A 17,108-nucleotide genomic window follows, 5' to 3' on the forward strand; every position below is an offset into this window, starting at 1 on the left:
TGAACGCATATCCCATCGAAAAGTCCTCTTTTTTATAGGAGGCATCAATGAATATCATCTGATCCGAATTTATGTTGGACCAATCAGTGTTGGTTGATATTTTATTTTGATACATCTTATTGCTCTGAGGAGTATTTGACGTGGAGGAATTTAAGAAACTGTTGATTTGTCATATTATGCTGACTGGGTTTGGGTGGATTTTCTCAAAAACTATCGAGCATCTATATTTCCAGATGAACCAAATTGTGGTGGATATTTTAACCTGATTATGGCTCAAATCATCTTCCGTAATCCACCATTTAATCCAATCAATAATGGTGTTGTGAGAGTTTCTGGGTATAATGTTGTGAAGGGAGAGACCAAACCAGACGGCTCTTGTAAAAGGACACTCGCAGAAGAGATGAGCTTCTGTTTCTTGCACTTGGTTGTTACATAATTGGCAAAACGGGTCGATTTCCTTATTGTGAGAACCTAGTCTAGCCGATGTTGGTAGCACTTTTTGAGCTAGTTTCCAAATTAACAGTATGATTCTTGGGATGGCTTGAATTCTCCAGATCTTGTTCCATGGGAAATATAGGAAATCATTATTATCAATATCCTGTTTGGCTAAAAAAGTATAGACGTTTTTGGCCGAGAAATTTCCCGATTGATGGTGTGTCCATCTAATAATGTCTTGTTCATGGTTCCTTGGATTCAAAGCTTGAATTTTTTTCCTTGTCCTCTGGGTAGAAGAATTGGTTTAGCTTTTCCTGATCCCATCTATTTTGATCGGTTATTAGCTCTTGAATTCTTGTTGGCGTCTTTTCTTGAATGTTAGGGATTCTTTGGATTATATCCGCATTAAGGATCCATCTGTCTTCCCAGATTTTCACCGAGGCTCCATTTTTGACTTGCCAAATAAAGTTACCTTTTATTAACTCTAATCCTTTTTTTATGCTGGTCTAAATCCACGATAGATTCGAAGTTCTGGATTTCTCAAGAGGGTGGGAATTTGGGAAATATTTTGCTTTTAAGAGTTTGACCCATAATTGGTGTTGTTCTGTTACCAGCCTACTGGCAAGTTTAGTGAGGATAGACAAGTTGAAATGATGGGGATTTTTAATTCCTAGACCACCTTGAGAAATTGGTTTGCATATACTTTTCCAAGCCCTCATAAATCCTACTTGTCTTTCTTGGCCATCTTTCTTCCACCAGAAATTTCTCTGAATGCGGTCGAGCTGATCAAGAGTTTCCTTCGACAGAGCAAGGACTTGCATTTGATATGTTGGGTAGGATTGAAGAATAGATTTTATCAAAACCGTCCTCCCCGCTTGAGATAACAATTTTGATTTCCAACCTTGTAGCGTAGAGTAGTACCGTTGTAACAAGGGCTTAAAGCTGGCTTTTCTGTTTTTATCGAAGAAAAGTGGTGTACCCAAATATCTATCATTTTTCGTCATCAGCGGCACCTTTAATATTTTTGCTAAAATCTTTACATGTCTTGGATGTATTTTTGGGCTGAAATAGACACTAGATTTTTGAAGATTAACCATTTGTCCCGTGATGTTCCCAAATAGTTGTAATATCTCTAAGAGACTTTTTGCTTCCCCCATGTCCGCTTTTGTAAATAAAAATCAGTCGTCCGCAAAAAATAGGTGAGAGATATTTGGAGCATCTTTGTTTATTTGGAGACCAGATAATCTCTTGTCTTCAATTACCTTTTCAAGGAGTCTAGAAAGTATTTCCATGCATATTAGGAAAAGATACGGTGATAAAGGATCACCTTGTCGTAGGCCCCTAGAAGTATTGAAAGATGGTCTCGGGGAACCATTTAGAAGGATTGAAAAGGAGGTTGTTGAAATGCATTGCATAACAAGTTTAGTGCAGAAATCCGAGAAGCCAAAAGCCAAGAGTATTCTCTCAATAAAATTCCATTCAACCCTATCAAAAGCTTTTGATAGGTCTAGCTTCAGTGCTAGAAAACCCTTTTTTTCTTGGATGTTTTCATCGAATGAATAAGTTCGTGAGCAATTATGATGTTATCTGTGATTTGTCGACCATGGAGAAAGGCCGATTGATTTGGGGAGATTATTTTACCAAGGATGGGTTTTAGTATATTAGCTAAGATTTTTGAGATGATTTTGTAAATAGAATTACTCGGGATAATAGGTTTGAAATCTCCTGGAGTTTGAGGTGTGGAAATTTTGGGGATGAGGGTTATGAAAGAATGATTAAGATCTTTCTCGAGGATGGCCGAGCGAAAGAACTCATGGACTGTGTTGGTTATATCATTTCCCAAAATGTCCCAGTTGGCTTTAAGGAAACCCGGCTGAAAACCATCTGGGCCTGGAGCTCCCCATTGATTTAGAGATGGTGAGCCAAATTTCTTCTTTAGTGGGAATTACTGTCAAAGAGTCATTTTCTTCGGAGTTGATGCAAGGGTTTATGATGGTAGATATATCAAAATAAAAGTTGGTGTTTTGGGATGTGCCTATTTGTTGGAAGTGTTTAAGCAGCAGGGAATTGATTTGATCCCTATCCGAAAGCCAAAGTCCAGAAGGTTCTCTAAGAGAATTTATCGCATTGATTCTTTTTCTGTTTGAGGCGGAAGCATGGAAATATTATGTATTTTGATCATATTTTTTGAAGAACTTATCTCTAGAAAGCTGGAGGTAATAATCATTTTTGATTTTGTACCATTTTCCTAGCTCCGCTTGAAGGTTTTTTAGTTTGTCGATTTCTTTAGCTATATTCCCGGATCTATGAATACTATCTATTCTATTATTTATGGATTTGATATTTTTGTGTATGTTCCCAAAAATATTTGTGTTCCAATGGGCTAAATCAATGGAGAGTAACTTTAAAAGCCCAGAAAAAGAAGTCTCACCGGAGTTGGCAGAGTGTAATTTCCAAGAGTCTTCAACTACCGTAGGAAGTGTGGAATGAGTTAACCATGATCGAAGACATCTAAAGGGTTTCTGAAGCCTATAATTTTGTGGCTTCGAATCTAATAAAATAGGCGTATAGTCAGAACCAATCCTTGGTAGATGAGTTACCTTAGTGTCCGGAAAACTTTGTGCCCACATAAGGAAGTTAACGCTCTGTCAATTCTTTCGCATATGTTTGCGTCACCTTTTCGATTGTTTGACCAAGTGAACGGATCTCCCTCATATCCCGCGTCTTGTAGTCCCAGAGAGTCTTTAGTCTGAACAATGAATGATTTACTGCTGGAGCTTGGCTATAAGATTAAATATCGGTAAGAATTAACCTGAAAGGTAGCGTTTGATGGTTGATGTTTTGTTGGAGCCTTCCAAACAAATTTCGATAAAAAATTAACCAAAAAATGTGACGTTTGGTGTGAACTTACTGTATGCGATGAGTTGGCGACATGATTGTCGTGACATGGAAAGGTTTGCTGACATGGAATGTGCACTTTTCACGCACCAGTAATATAGGTGCAACTCCAGAAGACACATCTTTTCCAGTTTTAAGAATAAGCAAACAACGTTCTTTTCGTGTAAGATTTGAAGTCTTTTAGTGCTATAAGATTAGAAGAAAACATATTTCTTGAGATACTAAATTGAAAGGACAACTCAAACAAAAAGATAAAAATACCCAGAAAGACATCTTTTTACCATTCTATAACTGTATGAGAAGGCGCACCCTTTGGTCAATCAAATATCGGTAAGAATTAACCTGAAAGGTAGTGTTTGATGGTTGATGTTTTGTTGGAGCCTTCCAAACAAATTTCGATAAAAAATTAACCAAAAAATGTGAAGTTTGGTGTGAACTTACTGTATGCGATGAGTTGGCGACATGATTTTCGTGACATGGAAAGGTTTGCTGATATGGAAGGTGCACTTTTCACGCACCAGAAATATTAGATACGGATACAAAGTAGTACGTGAAAGCGCAGATGGTAATTTAATTTATGGTCTATTGCATTTTTCACTTGTAATTAGAATAGACTTGGTACATGTAAATCCTGGTAACAGTATATAGATATATTAGCGACAATTCACTTTTAACTGTTGCTTTCGTCTCTTTCTCTTACTATATCAATTTACATTTTCTAGTCACCCCAAGGTTACATATACCTTATGTCATCAATCTGTCTATTAGTTTTTAGGCCTTTGTAGTTGTAATTGAGCGGTCCCCTTTATGTTTCTTCTCATAAGTGAGCATACAACATAATCTGTCTATTGGTTTTTTGGCCTTTGCAGTTGTACCGGAAAATAACATGTCTTTTTTCTCAGATGAAGGAAGCAACCTTACAACATGTTGGAAAACTATTACCCTAGAGATTCGATCAAATAGACTCCAAACTTTCAGGGTGGAAGCGAGAAGTCAAATGTTGGGTTTTCCGGGAGAACTTTGGTATCATTTGGGATTCTTAATTCATGAGATCACCAAGAAGTGAAGGTGTGGTGATTGCAGTGTGAATCTTGAAAATCTCTAGGTGTTTATCCTCATGAAATATTAATTAAATCATGGTATCTTGTCTTCTATTGTCATGTAGGGTACCTTCATTGCCTTGGAAGGCCAATGCAGGGCCTTGTGATTCTCCTTTGGTGAGGCTCTTGGTTACATGATGCCATGATGCAAATGATTCCTTCTTATAGACTTGTGTATCCAATGTAATATTTCCCATCGTTTGGCAAAAAACCATTATTAGTACCTTACCAATCCTATGCTATTTCATGTTATGTTCTGTTTCTTCACTAACTAACTTTCCAATTTACTCTGCGAAAATACATTCATTAATAATTGATTTATGTTCCAACATACAATTAGAATTCCAATTTTTCAGTACTAATTGTTCGTTTGGTATTCCCGGTAAATGCAGCGAATTGATAATATGATATTTGGTATTCCAACTATTTTTATCTAAAAACTCATCAGATCCTTTGATGTTTTGTATCCAGTATTTCCAACATGTGCGGTGTATCTTTTTCCACGATCAAAAAAGTAGTTCATGAAATGGTAAGAGGCTTACATGGGTTGTTTTCTAAGAGACCTGAAGAAATGTAATAATGTATGATATTTCCATTAAGAAGAGGTGACCATTGATCTAGTAGCAAGCGCTTTCACACGCAATGCACCTAAAAAGTAATACATTGATGCGAAAATTACTAAAGAAAACAATGAAATCCAATGTACCCAAAGGTTTAGAGAAACTGGGTATTTCAGAGGTTTCACATAGGTGAGACAGAGATAGGTTGATTTTGTGCAGTAGTTTAAAACTTATATATATGGTAGTAGTATGACGGTGGGATGAATATAACTAGATGTTTTGTAAATTTGGCCCTTTGAAGAAGTTTGGTCTAGTGTACCGCGTTAACACACATCTCCAGTGGATTATTTGTAGTTATCCATATAATATTACTTGGATGTTGATGGGATGTGTCGGTTAGAGAACTTATGCATCACGTTTTGTCGCATTGGCATCCTTATATGTTTGGAAAGATATCTTTCGGAAGGTAACCTTTGGAGAGATCTGAAAGGTGACCTTTGGTACATTTAAGGAAAGACCGTGAGTACAATGAGTTGGCAAAGTACATGGCAGTGACATGCCAAAATTTGATGATGTGGATCAACCACAGATTAGAATGATTATGGACACGACATGTGGCGTTTTGGGGGTCTCTTATTATAAAGAAATAAAGTTTTTCTATCGGAAGCTAAAGCTAAGGAAAGATCATTCATTTCGCTACTCAAGCGATGCCAATTTAAGAATTGGTGGTTATTTCCACCTATAGATATAGATGGGTGCCTGGCCTTAGGATGGAATGATAATATCGATCTGGAGGTTGTACAAAACAACAAGAATATGATCAATGCCTTGATAATAGATGTGAAGACAGGAAACGAATATTTGTTTACTTTCTTTTATGAGGGCCTTTATCAAGGATCCAAAACCGTAGCAGCTAGAGCTAGTGATATGCCCTGGACTTTATTAGGGGATCTTAATATCATATTCAGTCCAAATGAGAAAATAGGAGGTAATGAAGGGCAATCTTTTGAAGTTGCTGAAGTTATTTCTATGGTTAAGGAAATATGGCTAATAGATTTGGGTTTTGAAAGCCCTAATGAATTTGCCTGGTCCAATCATCGATCTGAAGGGTTGGACAGAGCTATGGCTAATGTTAATTAGCTCACAACTTTAACGAAGCGTTTCTCACCCATCTCCCACCGGTTGGTTCTGATCATAGTCCTATTTTGCTTAGAATGGTTAGAAAGTATGCTACTGTTTTTAAGCCATTTCGATTTCCAGCTATGTGGTCTGAAGATGAATCTTACCTTCCCCTTATTCTGGATTCTTGGGAAAGGTTTATCCCTGGATCCCCAGGACTCCGAGTTATTTCTAAACTCAATAACCTTAAACATATTCTTAAAGAATGGAATAAAGGTGTTTTGGGTAATATTACAACCAAAATAAGAAATGTCAAACTTGAATTGGATAAATGTTACCAAACATCGAATCATGACGAGAGATCTAGATCCCATTGGAAATCTCTGCTGATGGAGATAGATAAATGGACAAACATAGAGGATCAATTTCGGAAGAAAAAAATCGAGCGACAACGATATAAAATTGGGAGATAGGAATATAAAATACTTTCACACGAAAACTGTGAACAGATTTCGGAGAAAAAAATATCAAAATTGAAAGATTCTAATGGAAATTGGAAAGACAGATTTCTTGATATAGCGAAAATTCTCAAAAAAAAAAACATTTTGAAGAAATATCTACCTCCACGAGGGACATAGAAATTGAAAAGGAATGAGAGATTCTGGACCTCATACCAACCTGGGTAACTGATGAGATATACTTAGTCCTCACTGCTATACCTACAGTGGAAGAAATCAAGGGGGTCATTTTCGAAATGCATCCCTCTAAATCGCCAGGTCAGGATGGATACCCAGCTATTTTCTTCCAGAAAAGCTGGTCGATTGTGGGGCCTGAAGTGACTATTCTTGTCAAAAAATTCTTTGAATCTAAATTCCTCCTCAAAGAGCTCAACCAAACTTTCCTAACTCTTATTCCCAAGAAAGACAATCCTTTTGGTCTGGGGGATTTCCGACCGATTAGCCTGTATAATATTGTTTACAAAATCATATCAAAAATATTGGCCAACAGAATTAAACCCCATCTTAACTCCTGCATCTCGCCTTATCAGGAAGCTTTTGTCCCTGGAAGGAAGATCTCCGAAAGCATTCTCATTGCTCACGAGATTACACATGCGATGAAAAAAAGGAAGAAAGGTAAGCTTGGATATCATGACATCAAAATAGATATGAGAAAGGCTTTTGATGGAGTTGAATAGAATTTTTTGATAAAGGTCTTCAAGAAGATGGGATTTTTGGAACAATGGTGAGATCTGATTTATCTGTTTCATCATTTTCAGCACCGATCTACACCCAAATAGCAGTTTCAGTAGCATCTCCGGATTTTTCAATTTTTTTGCCTCCGATCTCCAACTCTAGATATCCTCTGAATCCTCTCTTAGGGTTTATGGTTGAGCTAATTTTAGTTAGATCATGTGTTTATTCGAATGTAAGCTTTAATTTTATGTTTAACAGATCTGTTATGTTGCTTTCACTTATAGATTATGTGTATTTCTCTGTGATGGGTTTCTTATGTTCAGATCACCATATATCTGATCGAAAATAGCTTCAAGTTTGGTTATGATCTTCTTCGGCAGATGCAGGAGCTCCGACGATTTATACAGCGAGTTCATTGTTTACCAGATTAATTTCAGTTAAACCATCTTTTAGTTGTGATCATCAGAATAACTTAAAAAAATGTTCTCGGACTGTGGATTTAGCATCACCAATTAAAGCTTTCCCATATGTAAGCGGGTGCTACTGTTACGTATTCTGGTCACCTAAGATTTTTTTACCCGTGATTCTGTTAACTGAAAGACTGTTCATAGAGATTTGTTATTTGATCCGGTGTGAAAGTGATTTGCAGTCTGTCATGTTTGTTGTTGTTTATCGTGTCATGTATCTTTTGGGTTAATACCTGTTTAATAATTTTTTTAAAAAAATGCACAAAACAAAATACACTGCATAAAATAAATGGTGTATTATAAAAAGCACACTAATATAATGAAAAAATATGATCATAATGAATTGAAACAATCAGTCTTCATCTTCATTTTTAATTTTTGTTAGCTTCATGAATTGAAACTGATGCATTTCTTCTCCATTTCGCAAACACAAAGATGGCCTTGCTATACGCTTTTGATGCTGGAAGCCTGGATGTCAATTCCATGACCGACTATGAAACACTTTCTGGCAACTTTAAAATGGTCAATTACTACTACTACTACCACGCATTTAAAATAGCTAGAACTTTAAAATAGTTGCGATACAAAAAATTATAAACCCTATGACGCAAATAACAACGAATAATGAAGCAAGTGTGAAAAAGATCTTCGCATCACGATCTGTTAAGTTAGCGGTTGGTTGCTGTGCCTGTACGTTTAAGCCTTCGTGGTGCAGGTCCCAATCACTTCTGCCGCAATCACATAACTTCCTTTTAGTTACTTTACTACCACAGAAGTAGCAAAATCTGGTCTTGCATCTGCATTACGAGAAGGAAAAAAAAATGTTGATCAGGGTTTAACTAGCTAGGAATTGAACATGCGGCATGAAATTAGCCTTCATGCAACTAACCACTGATCACCGATGATATTAACTGGCAAAACAAAATCCAATACCTGCACATTATGAGTGTACATCCATCAATACGCTCTACGAATTGGTTGCAAATTGGACAGCATCTCCAGTTGTTTTTTATAACCAGCTCCAAGAATTGCGTTTCCCTGCTATCTTTATTCATGATGTTGCAAGGATGGTTCGCCCTCCATGGAACTTGGCATTGAAAGCAGAACAGGTTCTTACAATTAGGGCACTTTTCTCTCGTAACAGGAGTAGTTGACAAACCACACTCGTTCAAAATCAGTTCTGAGCAATGTTGGTAAGGACAGTATGCATGAGTTTTACCACGCGAGTGCGAACCTAGGGAATGAACTACGGACTCGCACAAGATTCTACACCATCTTACGAATAATTTTTTAGGGAGGATCGATCGACATGCTAAAGGATCTAAGATCATGACACACTTAGCATCAGGGCATTTGATCTCTGACGCGTTGTTGTGTTCAACTTTTACTTTGATGTAGCTGGATACGCAGTCGCAGCAAAACGGATGAGATGAACATTGAGATTTTTTCTTCTTATTTTTGATTTTGAATTTTTTGTCGAAGGGAAGGGATTCCATGCATATACCACAAGTGAAACGCTCGTAACACAATACTTTGCTCACTAGATTTGATTTCGTCATTATTGCGAGCCAAAAAGCAAGAATATAGATGGAAAGTTATATTAAGAAACAAAAGAAGATAGAAGAAGGAGAAGAAAACCCTGAAACAAATAGCAGTATTTGCGGAACACAAATTTTTAATACCCGTCTCAGTAAAATTCACCGGTGATTCACTGTCAGACGTCTCCAAATGGGGGTTGAGTCCTTGACTTAGACTTTTCAGTCCAAACCGATTTGGAAAAAGGCTGTGTCAAGATGCATGCATAACTTAAATAGCTTCACAAAGATTTTCTCATTAAATTAAACGGTGCCGCAAATTAACTTAATTACATCACTACTAAAACAGCATTTAGTTGTTTGATCTTACGGTTTTCTATAAGAACAACCACGAACGAATGATGAATCTAGCTAACTTTTTACACAGTCTCTACATTCACTTTCCTGGGGCAAAATTTGTGGCAAAAGCCCAAGCGTTGTTGCTAACAGGATCAGCAAGATGATCGGCCAAGTTTTCTAGAGGTCCTTTACCAGTCACAATTGCTTGAACGAAGTACCCGAACATGGAAAACATTGCCAGTCTTCCATTCTTTATCTCCTTCACCTTCAACTCGGCAAAAGCCTCTGGATCATCGGCAAGTCCAAGGGGGTCAAAACTGCCACCGGGATAAAGTGGGTCGACAATCTCACCAAGTGGTCCTCCAGCAACACGGTAACCCCCTACTGCTCCCATCAGGATTACTTGAGTAGCCCAAATAGCTAAAATGCTTTGAGCATGTACCAGACTTGAGTTCCCAAGGTAGTCCAATCCACCCTCACTGAAAATTTGTGCTCCGGCTTTGAACCAAATGGCTTCACCGAATTTAACACCCATTACACGAGAGTAATTCGGGAAAGATGCATCCTAGAGCTCCGAGCATTGCCCATCTACAGTGAATCACTTCAAGCTCACGGTTCTTAGCGAAAGTTTCGGGATCAGCAGATAGCCCAGCGGTGTCCCAGCCGTAGTCACCAGGGAATTCACCATTGAGGTAAGATGGAGACTCACCGGAGAAGGGTCCCAAGTATTTAACTCGGTCAGGACCGTACCATGGGCTGTTGGATGAAACAGCGGGTTTAGATGATTTAGCAGCTTTTGGCACTGTCTTCTTCTGGAAGAGCATGGTGACTCTTCCTTCACCCTCTGAAATGGATGGTGTTAGCTTCACTGCCTTTCCAGCAAGAGAAGGAGAAGATAGAGCCATTGTTGAAGCAGCCATTAGTAATTGTGATTGAAATAAGTAAGACTGAGAACGAAATGAATGGAAGTTGGATGATTTTGTGTTTTGAAGATGCTGATGCTGGGTTGTATATGTAGGACTAGACATTAAACGGTAACTTATCTTGGGATATCTGTATCGATATTTTAATTGGCTAACATAGTTCATGGCTCAGTAGTTGAATAGTTGACACTGTTTCATCCACCAGCCTATGAAAATCTAGGAGTATTAACATCAGCCAGGGAATAGTCCACTTGTTATGTGTTCTAGATTTTTTTATATATCTTTCTCCGGCTCTTTTTCTCTGGACCATGTGAAGAGATAGGACCACGGTCAGCCAAACATTGTGTTTATTTGTAATAGTGTGTGGATGTGGTAACTGCCCGAGTGTTTATTACGAGTAGTAAATTTTGTTCACCGGGCACCACTGGTCCGCGCAATTCACTTTATCGGCAACTTCACATTTCTTGGGTACTTCGAAGTCACCCAGAATTAAAAATGATCTTACCGCTGTGGCAGCATATTGAGTGTCTCAGTCAAGACTGTACTGAGATGTTCGCAAACATTCAGCATTCCATGACTGATATTCAGGGGTTAGTTTCTGATCGTCTCAGTCACTATTTGTATTTCAAAGAGCAGCTGACTACTTGGTAAGTGGTAACTCGTAACTAGTAAGTAAAGCTTCAAAAAAAAGAAAAATTGTTTTTTTTTTTGGTAACCAAGTAAAGCTTCAAATTCTGAGTGTATCTACAAAGAATTTAATCCCAAATTTATTCTCATTGTATACAGATAAAACTTTGGACCTAACCTTTTCGGAGAAGAGGGTATAAATGGATCAGAAGTTGGATAATGCATTTTTCTTTTTCTGTTTGTCTGTTTCTCTATGACTATCATCGGTCTCTTAGGTAAGAGATGGCTCACTTGCTGCCCTCCAATTGCAAAATTGGGGGAAAAGAAAAATGGTCTTCCTTTTTCCATCCAATTACTTCTGCTCGTTTCAGTTAAGGATACTACCTGACAGACCATGACATTTTCTTTTTTTGGTAACACTATTATTCGTTATGTCTGAAAACATACAACTGGTGACAGAAAACGATACTGCAAAAAGGCGAAACATTCAAATGGGAAATATTTACATAAGCATTTAGCAAACCAAACTATTGAAATCCCTATATGCTGTAACACAAGTTCTGTTGCCTCCGGAACGAGTGATAACACCGCTTATGCTGCTTCAGCAAATCCAACCCTCATTTTACCATAATCGAATACAGTGTGGTATTGACCCATGAAGACATCTCCCAATATCCTGCAATAAAGAAATTATCATTAGTTTCAAATGTTAGGACACTTGCTCATTCCCTACAAACAAAGGTTTTAAGCAACGATGAACAAATCAACAGAATGATCAAACCTCAATTAGTGTTTAAAGTAAAATTAAGCAGTGCATGTGTCATCTGACACACGAAATTGCGATTCCTATCGGGTTTCTAATAGACTAATTAATTTGATATTTTCCAAATGCTAGAATTGATTAATTTTAAATTTGTGTTCAACATATACGAGGAATAGTGCATTTGGGTAATATGTCATTCTAGTTTCGAGATAGGATTTAGCTACCAAACAAACAATGCCAGAACTAAATCTAGCCCAGCCCTACGGGAGGGAAAAAGGACAAAACAATAGCATAATTACTGGGAGAAAAATCCTACCAAAGAGGTCCATGAGGAGGAGGAATATCCATTGCTGTAAATCCACTGATGCACTGAGCTTGAGCTCCCTCGCCGACCTTGAGAATGTACTGAACACCAAACCGAAAGAAAATATTAAAATAGAAACTCAATACTTGTGTAGAAGTTGGATATATCATGCCAAACTGTTTCTTTCCCTCCACAGCTATATTAGTGCTGCATGACACATCCTGATTATTTGACTAATAGGTGAACCGAGTTGTAGTTGGTTACTTAATTCATGCAACAAACACAGGGACCTTCCCTCTACGTCCCAATGACTTGGAATAGCAAATCAACGACTGAACGGATATCCTACCTGTTCTGGGGTGAGCTCAAAAGTTTTACCACCAATGGTAAAAGCAACATTAGGCATGGAAGAAAGACTTCCACAGTTGACGCCTGATTGACCCATTGGGCTAGGCAATCGATCACAAAGCTGCAAAATAAGACATCACCATGAGTACAACGACTAACATGCATTACATCCCATAACAGCTCAGAATATGTTACCTTATCAACGTAGTCTAAGATCTGCTCTTTTGTCTGATTCTGCTTAAGCTGGTTTTGCATCCAGATGATAGACATCTCACAAGCAGAGCACATGGCATCGGTTAGACCACTGGATAATTTGTCTTCATTCTTAGCACCGACAACGCTTTCAATACCAGCACTATGTAGGTCACATACAAATAAGAAAGTTACTTTATGAAACGTTAAACATACTGAATTATTGTTATCATCATCATTTCCAACATCATAGTAAGAAGATAAGAAGGAGACCCTAACCTAACACCTCTGCTCCCATCAAAAGTACATAAACCGACGCGAGAGCAAACTTTCTTTGGTTGTGCCTGCAAATGACAAACCAAAAAGCAGTAGTTTAGACACTGTTTAACCTGAGCAAAAAGGCAATTACAAGCAAGTGGGAGAATTATTTTTATTCTACCTCTGCTAATAACAACTCCATCATCATATCACCATATTCTGAAACTACTGTCTTACACTCCTGGCTAACCACTCCAGCAGCCCCAATCGCATGATTGATTTCTGTAATTATGGCCTGAAAAAATACAAATCAAAGTAAGAAACTGAAGATCAATAAGGAAGTAGCTAATGCCAACGTACTTCAGAAAGAAAAAATAAAAATTGAAGCCATAACTGAGAAACCCATTGATACGGCCCTAAACGTCACATTTCTATAGGAGACACTTCAAAGCCTCAGTGGTCGATAGGGTACCAGATTTATAATCCTGGAATATGGCCATCCATCTTTTGTGGAAAAGGAAAGAAGTAATAATAACCACAGATACAGCCCTAAAGTAATGAAGGATAAATCTAAAGCCACATTTGAAGGAACCCATTGAGGCCAATGCCCTAATTCAAGTGGGGACACTTCTTTACCAAGCTAATAGTGCCATATCTTTTATGGAAAAGCAAGAACTAATAATACCCAATGAGGAAGCATAGGATCATATACAGTTGGTGACATTCTTGGCAGTCAAAAGAAGCCGAAATGACTCTACTGTATAAAGTTACGCCAGACAGAACAGGATAATCACGAGCAACTACATCACGAAATGTCTGTGAATTACCACAAACCTAATATGTCAACGAGCTACGGAAAAGCAGTTAACACATGCACTTAAATGCTACAATACAAGCGACACATCCATCTACATGGATGCACATGAACTTAGTAATGTTTAACAGGCTGATACGCACCGTTGGACCCGCCAACAGAGAAGTTCCTGAATCAGCTATTGCTGCACACCTACCGGCACAATATCCTGAAAACCAGCATGGTCAAATTAGAACACAACAGTGAGGATACCTCAAGATAATCCACAACAAGAATAGAAACAGAAGGATTGCATTAGTTACCAGTTGTCTTGCCAGCAATAAGGACATCACCCATATCAAACTGATCACAGGAAACCAAGTATAAAGAGTTAAAAAAGGAGGAGGAATTAAGAACTATATGTATGGATATTGTGAATAACGTACCTGCCAATAACCTTTCTTAGTCACAGGAATGTAGGTGTGAGCACCCTTGTAATGGTTAGGATCAACTCCTCCAAAAACAAGTTCACCTCCTTCTTCCCCTTTTACATCCCGGTTAAACCAAAATGAGAAAACGGGCTCTTTAATAAGTCCCTGCTTGACCATGTTATACCTGTTACAATTGTTTGTTTGTTAGTTTCTTACAAGTTTCTGGCCAGGAATAGCTGACCGATTCCCCAGAGGCCAGCCACTATCTAGTGCGACAAGTACAAATCACTAAGAGTACCAAAAACTCCGAGTTACCAGCTAAAGATTTGATATTCAATTAACTGTAGACTGTAACTTCTTTTATTTGTTGTTCTTTATTTCTTTGATCTAGCCTATAACATTAATCTATAGCAAATTACAGCAGCATACCAAACAGGCACCGCTTTGCCAACTGAGATCTCTTGAAATCCAAGCCCAAGAATACCATCAAACTTGGCCATCAAGAATGTAACTCCAGGTTCTTTAGTTGCTTCAATAAACTCCTGACGAAGATAAAAAATATTAGCAAATCTTCAGGATATGTTATGGAGGAATATACTTGTCCCTTAAATCACCTGATCTTTAACAACAAGGTCACCAATTGTGACACTGTCTTCACTAAAGAAGCCAGAAATTGCTCCAGTGCCGTATTGAATAGCAGCAGATTTACCTGCATGAGCGACATAAACATACCTGATTACACTCCTATAATAACTTAAAGTTAAACAATCTAGGGCAATACATATATATATCAGTTCTCAAGCTAAATCTTGTATAGCTCTCAATCAGCACAGTAATGCGATATTCATGAATGAAGTAACATGCAAAAGTAATGAAGTTTAAAATGTAACCAGGAGCAGAAACAAACCGTTCTTTTTATAGGTTTTTGACTGGCTTGACTTGTATTTCGCATGGAAAAAGCAAGAAACCTGTATTCAAATGCAAACTCATATTATTGATCTTTCCTTTCGAACAAACATCCAAAGTATTTAAAAAGCGAAAAACCCTAAGAAGACATAGATTGCTCTCAGTTAGAGACTTACTGACAGATAGCACTTTGCTGATGGAACCCACAGATTAGAGCTGCCGGTGTCAAATATGACAGTGAACTTCTGAGGTGGGGTACCAACACCAATCTCCCCGAAATACTGAGCATCCATGTAATTCTTCAATGCTACAATATCAGGCTCCCCTGACTCTCTCAGGACACCACGGAAGTTATAATTACGAGTAGAAGCTCTCAATTTATCCTCTTCCCCAGAGGCCAATCGTGCAGCAAATCGGTTGTTCTGATCAAAGTTCCTCTTCTTGAGCCCAATTCTAAGGAACCCATCACTAGTTGCAGAAAAAACTGGAGCAAACAACACAAACGAAAGGAAAAGCGAGAGCAAGAAGGCTTTGAATTTGATCCCCATGTTTGCCTACTATCTCTGCCACAATGAAAATAAAATCCCCTTTAAGCTCATGAAAATCAACTATAAATTCAATAACGAATACATAAGCTAACCCCAACTAAAAGACATTGCATGATACAAATTAATTCAGCTATTAATTATTAATCATCTTAAGGAATTTAATGCAGGGATAGATCATTTTATAAATACATGCAAAATCATAAAATTGAGGTCTCAAGCATTCATCATAAACAACAAACTTTTTGGTAAGTCAAGATTAAACTATTTTGTCCATTTTGAAGTCTCATGCATATGCAATTTATCTTAGCAGAAATATCACCGAAAAACCCTAACTAAGAAGATCAAACCTAATACTAAAAACAACAACAAAAACTCATACTACGACATCAGAAGATACAAGGCCTAATCATAATGGTGATGATGATGATTGTTTCTGTTGATGATGCATTGATGCCCAATTAAAAGACACTACATAACACAAATTAGTTCAGCTTTTAATTACTAAGGAATTTAATGCAGGGATGGATAACATTGACCAAATAAAAACATGCAAAATTGTGGTCTCAGGCATTCATCATACGCAACAAACCATTTTGATCAAAATCAAACAATTCTGACCATTCCGAACTCAACCAGAAGTCTCATACACAGAAATATAAAACCCTAACTTCGAAGACACCAAACCTACTACAACATAAACAACAAATTCACAGTAAGAAATTAGTGATGATAACAACTATCACAGGAAAAACTTAAGAAATCTTCAAAAAAAAAAAAAAAAAAAATACAAAGAAATTATCATGAATTAGAAGACTCGGAATGAGTCAAAAATAGAAGAATATGTATAAATGTACACTAAATTCAGAGAAAGAGAGAATGAAACGATTCCTTACAAGGTCTAATGATGATGATGATTGTTTCTGTTGATGATGTTCTGCGGAGAATCCGAAGAGGGATTATTAAGAAATTATAAGATGAGAAAATACAAAAAGATGAGCGAAGAGAAGGAACTGAAAAACTACCTTTCACGCTTCAATTTCTCTCTCTCTCTTTATTAGAGTCTGGAGACAACCTAGCTACCAGTCTTTGTTAGCAAAATAAACTATTACCAACCGTTCACTAATTTTAAGATGAATTAATCCTGATCGTTGATTCCGGATTATACATATGACACATTGCTGAAACCTGTCCGCTTCACGAGATTCTTATTTTAATGCGAGCAAGACCTTTATACTCCTTAATAATGAAGTAAAGAATCATAAAATGGAGAATTATGATGTTGTGTTTATTACTCTATAATAAGTTGTGGTTGAGTGGGTGCAGGTTGACTTCAACAATGATTGATGTATCTGAAGGTGCAGGGTAGTTG

General features: G+C 37.5%; 1 protein-coding gene and 1 pseudogene across 2 annotated transcripts; both read right to left on the minus strand.

The window, feature by feature from the left end:
- Window positions 1-9,583: 9,583 nt before the first annotated feature.
- On the minus strand, window positions 9,584-10,764 carry LOC113317575 (annotated as a pseudogene).
- Window positions 10,765-11,574: 810 nt separating this feature from the next.
- LOC113316990 (phytepsin-like) lies at window positions 11,575-16,877 on the minus strand. 2 transcript variants are annotated; one of them, XM_026565144.1, is made up of 15 exons: window positions 16,762-16,877; window positions 16,633-16,673; window positions 15,368-15,754; window positions 15,193-15,253; window positions 14,900-14,994; window positions 14,715-14,827; window positions 14,301-14,469; window positions 14,178-14,217; window positions 14,019-14,083; window positions 13,243-13,356; window positions 13,083-13,147; window positions 12,807-12,966; window positions 12,613-12,732; window positions 12,276-12,364; window positions 11,575-11,872 (listed from the first exon to the last, which is right to left on the minus strand). In XM_026565144.1, exons 3-15 carry the CDS (start codon window positions 15,737-15,739, stop codon window positions 11,788-11,790), a joined length of 1,548 nt encoding a protein of 515 aa, XP_026420929.1. In that variant the 5' UTR covers window positions 15,740-15,754; window positions 16,633-16,673; window positions 16,762-16,877; the 3' UTR covers window positions 11,575-11,787. The 2 variants fall into 2 exon arrangements, with proteins under 2 accessions (XP_026420929.1, XP_026420930.1); XM_026565145.1 differs by lacking the exons at window positions 16,633-16,673; window positions 16,762-16,877 and adding an exon at window positions 16,137-16,163.
- Window positions 16,878-17,108: the final 231 nt, after the last annotated feature.

The sequence above is a fragment of the Papaver somniferum genome, chromosome 10 (genome assembly GCF_003573695.1).
Source record: "Papaver somniferum cultivar HN1 chromosome 10, ASM357369v1, whole genome shotgun sequence".
Taxonomy (NCBI): Eukaryota; Viridiplantae; Streptophyta; class Magnoliopsida; order Ranunculales; family Papaveraceae; genus Papaver; species Papaver somniferum.